The sequence below is a fragment of the Triticum dicoccoides genome, chromosome 4A, assembly GCF_002162155.2.
Source record: "Triticum dicoccoides isolate Atlit2015 ecotype Zavitan chromosome 4A, WEW_v2.0, whole genome shotgun sequence".
In the NCBI taxonomy this organism is placed as follows: Eukaryota; Viridiplantae; Streptophyta; class Magnoliopsida; order Poales; family Poaceae; genus Triticum; species Triticum dicoccoides.
In genome coordinates this window covers 595,505,579-595,516,488 of record NC_041386.1, presented here as the reverse complement: position 1 = coordinate 595,516,488, position 10,910 = coordinate 595,505,579, and the positions used below count along the sequence as shown (strand labels likewise).

Here is a 10,910-nt window from a genome sequence, read left to right as displayed (position 1 = left end):
CAAGATTAGACTAGCTCGTACATTGACATCTGTAGAAGAGGAGAAGTACTGCAGGTTGTAATCACAAAACCACATCAAACAAAATGAAAAAGAAAGGCATCTGATGATTCCATTGTACATACTAGTATATTGCAGTCCATAGGAATTATATACTAGTAGGATATCATCCGTACAAAACACCATTGTATATACGGGCGTACCTTGAGAAGTATAGATGTGGGGATCGGCGGACTCTATGTCACAGCACGTCGGCATGATCAGCAGCCTGCTTAGCAGTTAGCACGAAGACATAATAGATAGTGGTATAGTGCCTTAGGCAAGCACGGCGGCGGCGGCAGCAAGCAAGAATCAATTAGATCGATTCTAGCGCGATGTGCAGACGGTAGCTATAGATCCTGGCGGCGCCATGGTTTGCATACCTAGACTCTCCATGAAAGGTAACTTACAGACTTTGAGAACCCATGATGGCCTAATTGACCTTAACATGGGCTTGTTTAGTGGGCTTCGTTATACAGTCAGATTGGCATGCCGGGCGCTGGCCTAAACCAAACAGGCCCTAGGACACCTAAGTTCCACGACAACGTCCTTAAAAGGAAAAACAGCGTTGAGCGTGGCCGCTGCTGAGTCCTAGACGGACAAGGGTTTTCACGTGAAACCCTGACAGTCTGACACGGTGAGGAGAACCACAACGACGTCCTTAAAAAATGAGCGGCACCCGCGGTGGTCACCTCCATCGACGCCAAGGCGCGGGGCTTTCATTCGGCATCTCAACCATGTCACCATGAGACACCTAGGACAATCGTGGCGAGCACATGACGTCAGATCCAGATCTGGGCAACACCACTGTGAACGCAGAGCGTATCAGGCACTTCGAGTCAAGCACTCACACTCCTTGCAATGAAACATTGTTGTCTTTTCTTTTGTTTTTCCAAAGGGATTGAAATGATTTTCACCGGTTTGGGCTACGCCTTAGCCACTAATGGTAGCCCAGATCTCAGCAGAGTGTGAATACCACATTTAGTACGTTTATTCAGCAGGCTAATATGACGACCTTTTTAAGTAATTTCGAATAACCTACGATGTTCTTTGTAGTGACATGATGTGTCATGATATTTGGTGAATATCTTGAAAGTTTTTTCAAAGAAAATGTCAAAGTGAACAAATGTTCTCTTGTTTTTACAGGTGGAGAGAGGCAGTAAACTCAAGGGCAACCAGGCAGCCACGCGGCATAACCCGCACCTGTAAACTACACCTGTACGGCGATACACTCCACACGTGGAGTCATCGAGAACAAGAAGAGGCTCGCATTTCTCCTCTGATCTGCACATATCTGCATCGCTAGCTGCTGCAACTCCATCGCCCATCGGCTAGAATGGTGGCCGGTGGTGTTCAACAACCGCTGCTATCCGGCGGCGACGGCAACGCGGCTGGTGCCATCCGACAGAAGCCGCCGGACGGGGTCAAGAGGTTTCGGCGCTGCCGGACGGCTCCTTCCGCCGATCCTGCTGCGTTGGAAGAGCCTCGCCCTCTTACTCCCCCCGGCAACGCCAGTCGGACCGAAAGCGCGGCCTCGCCGGCCAAGGAAGTGCTCGAGAGCGGCCGCCCGAGCTCGAGCTTCCGCCTGGTGGGCCTGCTCCTCTTCGCCTACGTCGTCGCCGGCACCACCGCCTTCTACCTCGCCATGGACCACATGTCCGGGCACCGCAGCGGCAGCCGCGTTATTGACGCGGTCTACTTCTGCGTGGTCACCATGACCACCGTCGGCTACGGCGACCTCGTCCCGTCCAGCGACACCGGCAAGCTGCTGGCGAGCGCCTTTGCCTTCGGCGGCGTCGCCGTGGTTGGAACCTCCCTGAGCAAGTCCGCCGACTACCTGGTCGAGAAGCAGGAGTCGCTCGTCTTCCGCGCGGTCCACGCCAACGGCAAGCACCCGGCGCGGGAGCTGCGCGCCATGGAGATGAACAAGACGTGGTACAAGCTGTACGCGGCCGGGGCGCTGCTGGCGGCGTCGGTGGCGTCGGGGACGCTGGTGCTGTGGAAGGGCGAAGGGATGCGACCCGTGGACGCCTTGTACTGCGTGTGCGCGACGGTGACCACGCTGGGGTACGGCGACAGGAGCTTCACGTCGTCGGCCGGGCGCGCGTTCGCGGCGGTGTGGGTGACGGTGAGCACGGTGGTGGTGGCGCTCTTCTTCCTGTACGTGGCGGAGCTGTACGCGGAGCGGCGGCAGAGAGCGCTCGCGCGCTGGGTGCTGACGCGGCGGACGACGAACACCGACCTGGAGGCGGCGGACCTGGACGGTGACCGGCGCGTCGGGGCGGCGGAGTTCGTGCTGTACAAGCTCAAGGAGCTCGGGAAGATCAGCCAGGAGGAGATCTCAGAGTTCATGGAGGAGTTCGACATGCTCGACGCCGACCACAACGGCACGCTGTCGCCCTCTGACCTCGCCGTTGCGCAGCCCACCACCGCTTGATTTGTTGGACCATTTCCTTAGCATTTAGTATTGGTTTTTGGGGAGCCGACAAAGAGGTCATTGTCGAAGAATCCAAGTAAGTGGTGGAAAATGGTGTGTATTTTCAGGTGTATAAACGTGCGGAGTACACATTTTCTATCATTGAGGCTTCCAACATTTTTGCTACTCAAGTTGCAAATGGTCGTGTAGGAGCTATTGATGGTTGAATAAAGTCCTAAATTCCCCGCAAAAAAATACTTCCAGTTGTAAATTTATCAGCCAGATAGCCAATAAACGGGGAGAAAAACCAGAGTACGCTTGTCTAGAAGAATACAGAATAGCTTCATGTTTAAGGCAAAAAAAAAAAATCCAGGTCGCTAAAGGGCACCGGATGTTCTGGCGTAAGGTATTGCAACCAGAACAGCTTCTTCATTAAGCTCCCTTCTTCTGCTCGGAAGAACTCCGCTGCATCAGCAACACTGCGCGGTAGATCCGCAAACACTCCTGGAGAACTTCAAATTCGGGTCAGTAAGAGGTACCTTTTCTTCACAAACTTGCTCTGCATAATAAAGGCCTTACCCGCCGTGATTTTCCTGGCTTCCTGGATCTCCTGGAGGGCACCCTGGGCTTCGACCCGGGCCTCTTGCGCGCTTTGGTGGGCCTTAGCAAGTTCGGACTCTTGGTCCGAAATCTTACGCTCCAAGGACTCGCATTTCTTTGCGGCGTCCTGGAGCTCCTGCCGGACCTCCCCGACCCTTGCCTCGTACTTTTCATGGGCGGCTTGTTCCTTCGCCACTCTTTCTTGGGCCTCGGCCAACGACTTCTTGAGGGTCTCCACCTCGGTCGCAGCTCCTACAAAATATCATGATAGTATGATCAAACATACTCAATTCATATCTTTCTACATCAGAATAGATCATTGCATACCTTGCTGTCCTCTAGTTGTTTCTTCATACGGCCGAGCTCTTCCTTGGCCTGCTCCAAACACTGCTTCAGTTTAGAGACTTCGGCAGAATGAGAGGTCGTAGCCAGCATCGATGTCTGCTTATTCATATAGACATATATTGGTTAGTCTCGTGCGAAAATTATTTGATCATCTGTCTGACTTCTCTTTTCGAGCACCGGACAGTTTCTCAGGGGCTATTGTCTATACTATGATATTCTCTTTTTGCATAAATTACGTCGCATACTTCAAAGCCTGTCAAAAGGCTGGTGCAGGCTTCAGCCAGTCCGCTCTTAGCGGACCGAACCCTCTCTTAGCGGCCATGAGGGTACGGTGTTCTTCAACAATGAAAGCACTTTGCAGTGCTTCCAGTAAGGTATCCGACGCCTCTGGATGGACGGAGGTCACCGGCGGAATAGGTGCACCTCCTTCTCGCAAACGAGGCTGCTTGCCTAATTCCGGAACCATATGGGCATCCGGAATAGTGTTCGGCTGGGGGCCGAATTGGACATGGCCCCATCGCCAGTCTCCGGGGGGATTTGCTCCCCCGTTGTTACGGCATATCTCTCTCAATGTAGTTTTGATGATTGATGACAACATGTTTGCGGACTAATCTTGTGCTTTGAATAATTCAAAGATTCTCCCCTGGCACGAGACGCTTTCTTCCCCTCGGAGTGTATTTCAAGACGGTGTAGCTCTTTCGTTTCTTTCTCGGTGGACTAGTTGCGTAGAGGGCACCGTACTATCAAGAGGGGGTCCGCTGGGGTATTGCATGGGTGGAATCATCACATACACATCAGCTTCTCACCCTCCGAGCATCTCCTTTTCATTAAAGAGATCTCTCCTCTCTTCCTTGTCCTGTCTGGGTCCAAGCGGTAGTACCGCGCAACCCAGCGGTAGTACCGCCGAGGAGCCAAGCGGCAGTACCTCTCCACAGCGGTAGTACCGCCCGTGGCTCCACAGCAGTAGTACCGCTGGGGGCCTGGCACCTCCGCCTTGTCCTCAGCATCTTTCAGAGATTCTCTCTCTCGCGCGTGCGCGCCCCAGCGGCAGTACCGCACTGCCTGCGGTAGTACGGCCGAAGGGTCACAAGCGGCAGTACCGCTCCACAGCGGTAGTACCGCCCGTGACCCCACTGCCGTAGTACCGCTAGGCAGTTTGGCTCCTACCGCCTCGATTCGAAAGGTCTTTTTCTCGTGTCGGGTTTTGCGGCACTAGTTACGGTTGTAGAGGCGGTAGTACCGTTCCAGGAGCGGTAGTACCGCCCCTACCATCGCGGTAGTACCGCATTTGGGTCCTTTCCCTACTAATCTCCTCAGCGCAGCAGTACCGCTGTCCTGGCGGTAGTACCGCCCCCTCTCAGCGGTAGTACCGCCCTGTGCGGGGCTGATTGGTGGGGGGCAACGGGATTGTTGCCCCCACTATAAAAGGGAGTCCCCTTCTTCTCTCTTACTTACCTCTTCCTTCCCCAAGCTCCATTTATTCCTCAAGCTCCATTAAATGCTTCAAGCTCCATTTTCGCCCGATCTATCTCTCTAGCCAATCAAACTTGTTGATTTGCTCGGGAGTGGTTGAGAAGGCCCCGATCTACACTTCCACCAAGGGATTTTCGATTCCCCCACTCATCCCTAGCGGATCTTGTTACTCTTGGGTGTTTGAGCACCCTAGACGGTTGAGGTCACCACGGAGACATAGCCCATTGTGGTGAAGCTTCGTGGTCTTGTTGGGAGCCTCCGATTAAGTTGTGGAGATTGCCCCAACCTTGTTTGTAAAGATTCGATCGCCGCCTTCAAGGGCACCAATAGTGGAATCACGGCATCTCGCATTGTGTGAGGGCGTGAGGAGAATACGGTGGCCCTAGTGGCTTCTTGGGGAGCATTGTGCCTCCACACCGCTTCAACGGAGACGTACTTCCCCTCAAAAGGAAGGAACTTCATAAACACATCCTCGTCTTCACCGGATCCACTCTTGGTTATCTCTTACCTTTACTTGTGCAAGCTCTTTAGTGTTTCTTCCCTTGCTTGCTTGTATGCTTGTTGTCATTGCATCATATAGGTTGCTCACCTAGTTGCACATCTAGACAACCTACTTTGATGCAAAGTTTAATTTGGTAAAGAAAAGTAAAAATTGATAGTTGTCTATTCACCCCCCCCCTCTAGTCAACCATATCGATCCTTTCAATTGGTATCAGAGTCTCGTCTCTTTATTAAGGACTTTACCATCCAAAGAGTATGGTTGATACCGTAGACGGTGTGGAGGAACACTCCGGTGTGAATCCGATCTCGTCTACGGGAGATGGGGGAACCTCGGTCTCTCGTGAGGAGTTCAATGTGGCCTTGGACACATTGAAAACCTCCATGACGACCGAAGTTGAAAGCATGTTTACTAAATTTCTTGAGGGGCTTAAACTATCCACCGCACCGTTGAAAGTGGGTAACCCCGCCAACAAGGTGACGGATGCTATCCCCGACAAGGGGGAAACTAGTAGTGAAAAGGCTCCTTCTTCTAGTGGTAAGAATGGCACCGACATCTTTGCCCATGTGGAACCACCACTTGTTTATGGTGGACCGGTTCCTTCTACTCATTTGAATCATGCCGGTCCTCCCCCTAAGATTGTGAAAATGAGGATTTTGATTCTTGGGTTTACCGCTTTAAACATCATTTAAATCATGTGAACACTAACCTTTGGAGAATCATTGAAGAAGGTTTCTATCCACATGATCCAAGCAACTTCACTCCTCGGGAAGCCACGGACAATCAATTCAATGAAAATGCTCCCTTCATCATTCAAGATGCAATTCCACCCGAAGACCTACCTCATCTTCATCCCTTCGCCTTGGCCAAAGATGCATGGCATTGTGTTGTCTCTCTCTACCGGGGAAGCGCAGGCATTCAACGCTCCAATTATGAAGTGGTACAAGATGAGGTCGATGAGTTTGCAATGAAAGAAGATGAAGAACCTCGTGAGCTTTATCGGAGAGTAACCAAACTCGCGGTCTCACTACGAGATCACAGGAGCAAGGACACGGATGACAATTGGATCAAGCGTAAATTCCTCAAGGCAATGATGCCCTATCACAAGGCCATGCCCTCCGTCATTCGTCAAAGACCGGACTTCCACACTTTGACCTCAAGCAAAGTGTTGGATGAGTTTGTGGCCATGAACATTTTGGACAAGACCGCCGACAATGCGGTGCTCCGTTCTCAACGGGCAAAGAAGCCTAACCTTGCATTGAAGGCCAAGCTCACCGTGAAAGAAGAAGAAGAGGAAGAAGAGGAGAGCAACCCCGAAGATACGAAGTATGCATATCATGAACACATGGCACTTGCTTCAAGGAATTTTGGAGTAAGAAAAACTCAAACTTTAGCAAAAACAACTCGAGTGGCACAAGGGGCAAGCAACGTGTAAGGACTTGCTACAATTGCGGCAACGTGAGTCATTTCGTTGCGGAATGCCCGTATGAGAAGAGGGAAGACAATGGTGGCAAGCTCATCCGAAAGGACAAGGCCAAGTCATTCCCCAACAAGAACAACTTCACCAAGAAGACTCCTCCCAAGGCTTTGGTTGTGCAAGAAGAGTACAATGAGGATGATGACGATGATGAAGATGATGAGTCGGTTGCCATGGCCTCCGTTGCCATTGCAACAACGTCACGGGTGTCTCTCTTCGACTCACCCAATGAGAGCATCACCGCCAAGTGCCTCATGGCTAAAGCCACCAACAAGGTAACCTCCAACATCAAAACTACCATCATTAATCATCCTTCCCCGACGGATAGCATTAATGAACTTGAGGGAGCTAATGTGGAGGCTAACGAGTTTGTGGCCTTTATGGGCAAACTCAAGGGAAAATCCAAGAAGCACTTTGTTGCTCTCTTGGAACAACTTGGTGAAGCCAATGACATGATCGAGGCTCACGAAGACACCATCTCTAAGATGGAAGGGCATAGTCGTGACTATGCCGATGAGATTTCGGATCTTTCCAATGCTCTTGAGGAAGAGCGTGGTCTTCGTTTGGCTCTTGAGGAGTCACACAATGTTGATCATGCTAAGTTAAAGAAAGATTATGATCATGTCCTCATTGTTTCTCGTGTGCTAAATTTCGAGAAGGCCAAACTCGGGGTTGATCTTGCTAGACTCAAAGAGGAGTTTGATATACTTGACAAGGCCCACAAGGCCTTGAAGGGTATTCACGCTAGTCTCAAGGAGTCTCATGATCAACTCCAAGTGAAGCTAACTAAGGAGAAAGCAACTTTTCCTCATATGGTTTTAATTGATAATGCAAATGCTACTAACCCGTGTTGTGAGCATATACATCTTGTTGAGGAAAATGCTAAGTTGAAGGAGCAACTTGAGAGAGGTCTTGCGACTTGCATACAAGGCAAGAAGAACCTCAACGATCTCTTGATCAACCAAAAGGGAAGTGTGGTCAAGGAAGGGGTTGGGTACGTGCCCGACTCCAAGAACAAGAAGAAGAATGACAAGACCAAACGACCTCCTCCCCTCATGCAAACCTTTGTGAGGGAGGGAGAGAGTGCCCCCGAGGAGAAGAAGAAGAACAATGTCAAGAAGGGCAATGTCACCCCTCTCAACAAAGCCGGCGATTTTAACCCTTCTTATGTGTTATGCCGTGCTAGTGATGGGCATGTTTATGCCAAATTTGTTGGTTCTCTTCATGAGTACATTGAATGGTCTATTTGGGTTCCTAAGACCCTTGTTACTAACATCAAAGGACCCATTACAAAATGGGTACCTAAAACCAAGCATTGATCTCTTGTAGGCGTTTGCTTCCGGTGGTGGATCATGGTTGCTCGATAGCGGAGCTACAAATCATATGACCGGAAGCAAGGACTTGGTGGTGGACGTGCACAAAGTTCCATCTATGCCCACCAATGTCGAGTGGGGTGACGCCTCATCTTCTAAGGTATTGGGACTTGGCAAGGTGGTCATCTCTCATGATCTCACGATCGAGAAGGTCATGCTTGTTGAGTCCCTTGCATACAATTTACTTTCCGTTCGTCAACTTGCAATCATGGGCTTTGCCACGTTCTTTGATATCGATACCGTGGCCCTCTTGTGGAGCAAGACTCTTAAAGTAGCTTTTGTTGGGCATGTCGAGAACGGTCTATATGTGATTAACTTTTCGGAGTGACCCACTAAGACCGCGACATGCCTAATGGCTAAAGTTGATGTGGGATGGCTTTGGCATCGCCGTTTAGCCCATGTCAATATGAGATCTTTGCAAAGTCTCCTCAAGGGGGACCATGTCCGTGGACTAACGAATGTTAGTTTTGCTAAAGATCGTGCTTTGCAGTGCCTGTATCGAAGGAAAGCTACATGAGAAGGCTCACCCTCCCACGACTATCATTTATTCAAAGAGGCCCTTGGAGCTCCTTCACATGGATCTCTTTGGGCCCCCATCCTTCGATAGTCTTGGAGGTAGGAAGTATTGCTTGGTGATTGTGGATGACTACTCAAGGTACACGTGGGTGTACTTCTTCAAAAGGAAGAGCGAGACCCAACAAACCGTCATTGACTTTGCAAATGAAGCACAACGTCAACACAATGCAAAGATCTTGACAATAAGAAATGACAATGGAACCGGGTTCAAGAACTACACCTTGGATGAATTTCTTAGTGATGAGGGAATCAAGCATCAATATTCCGCACCATACACCCCTCAACAAAACAGTGTTGCGGAGAGGAAGAACCGGGCGTTGATGGATGCGGCAAGGACCATGATGGCGGAGTTCAAGTCTCCGTACAACTTTTGGGCCGAAGCCATCAACACCGCGTGTCATGCATCCAATCGGCTCTACCTCCGCAAGGGCTTGAACAAGACTCCATACGAGATACTCACCGGTAACAAGCCCAACCTCAAGTACTTCCGGGTATTCGGGTGTAAGTGTTTCATTCTCAAGAAAGGTGTTCGGTTGTCTAAATTTGAGGCTAGAGTTTATGAGGGCATATTTTGTTGGCTATGCTACAAACTCTCATGCTTACCGTGTCCTCAATAAATCCATGGGACTTATTGAGGAGATGTGTAACGTGGAGTTTGATGAGAATAATGGCTCCCAAGTGAAGCAAAGTGGCACTTGTGATGTAGGTGATGAAATTCCTCCCCAAGCCATAAGAAGAATGGGTGTTGGCTTTATCCTACCCATTGAGGAACCCCTTGTGGCCGAAGGAGAAGGACAAAGCTCCACTCAAGTGGAGCCATCACCAACCCAAGGCACACACGCTTCCGAAGAACAACATGAAGGCCCTCATCCTCAAGAACATGACCAAGGGCAAGATCACGCTCAAGACGGTGTTGACACATCAAGTGATGCCCAAGGTCAAGTTCTCTCCTCCGAGCAAGTTCAAGAACAAGAACAAGTCCAAGACGACACTCAAGATGATCAAGTGACCACTCCTCGTCTCACCCCCGAGGAGGAATTAGAGCGTCATGCCGCCAAGGTTGCTTCCAAGCTCTCCACCAAGGATCATCTCATGACGAATGTGCTTGGAAGCTTAAGAAAGGGGGTAAGCACTCGTAGACAATTAGCAAATTATTGTGAGCATCACGCGTTTGTCTCTTGTGTGGAACCCCACAAGGTCTATGAAGCACTAGAAGATCCGGATTGGCTCAATGCCATGCATGAAGAACTCAACAACTTCGAGTGCAACAAAGTGTGGAGATTGGTGCCAAGACCGACTGGGAATCACAATGTCATAGGAACCAAGTGGATATTTAAAAACAAGCAAGATGCCCATGGGATTATCATTCGCAACAAGGCTCGTTTGGTAGCACAAGGCTACTCCCAAGTCGAGGGTATCGACTACGGTGAAACCTTTGCTCCCGTTGCTCGTCTTGAATCCATTCGCATGTTGATTGCATATGCTTCTCATCATAACTTTAAGTTACAACAAATGGATGTGAATAGTGCTTTTCTTAATGGTCCTATTAATGAATTGGTTTACATCAAGCAACCCCTCGGGTTTGAGGATCCCTACTTTCCCGATCATGTGTATCAACTCGATAAGGCACTCTATGGCCTTAAACAAGCCCCACGTGCGTGGTATGACCACCTTACCGAGTTGCTACAAGACCGTGGTTTTGAAGTTGGGCTAATCGACACCACTCTTTTTACTAAGAAGGTCAAAGGGGAGTTTTTTGTGTGCTAATTATATGTTGATGATATTATCTTTGGTTCCCCTAACAAAGCTTTCAATGAGGAATTTGCCGCTCTCATGACCTCAAAGTTCGAGATGTCCTTCATGGGAGAGTTGAAGTTCTTTCTAGGGTTCAAAGTGAAGCAAAGAAGTGAAGGAACCTTCATCAATCATCCAAATACACTCAAGACATGCTCAAGAGATTCAAGCTAAGTGACGTCAAGCCGGCCTCCACTCCAATGCCCACCAAGTGCCAACTTGACTTAGATCCCAATGGTAAAGTGGTGGATCAAAAGGTATATCGCTCCATGATTGGATCCTTGCTTTACCTTTGTGCATCTAGACCGGACATTATGTTGA

The 10,910-nt window shown here is 49.8% G+C and overlaps 1 protein-coding gene across 1 annotated transcript; it reads left to right on the top strand.

Annotated features, from left to right (window-relative positions):
- The first annotated feature begins 1,294 nt into the window (after positions 1 to 1,294).
- On the top strand, positions 1,295 to 2,707 carry LOC119287145 (two pore potassium channel b-like). The gene has a single exon (XM_037566665.1). The coding sequence runs from the start codon at positions 1,373 to 1,375 to the stop codon at positions 2,471 to 2,473; it is 1,101 nt and encodes a 366-aa protein (XP_037422562.1). The 5' UTR covers positions 1,295 to 1,372; the 3' UTR covers positions 2,474 to 2,707.
- The last annotated feature ends 8,203 nt before the right edge of the window (positions 2,708 to 10,910 follow it).

What these genes read in the sequence shown, in the direction of transcription:
- LOC119287145 (XM_037566665.1), top strand. Translation starts at nt 1,373, where the DNA reads ATGGTGGCCGGTGGTGTTCAACAACCGCTGCTATCCGGCGGCGACGGC.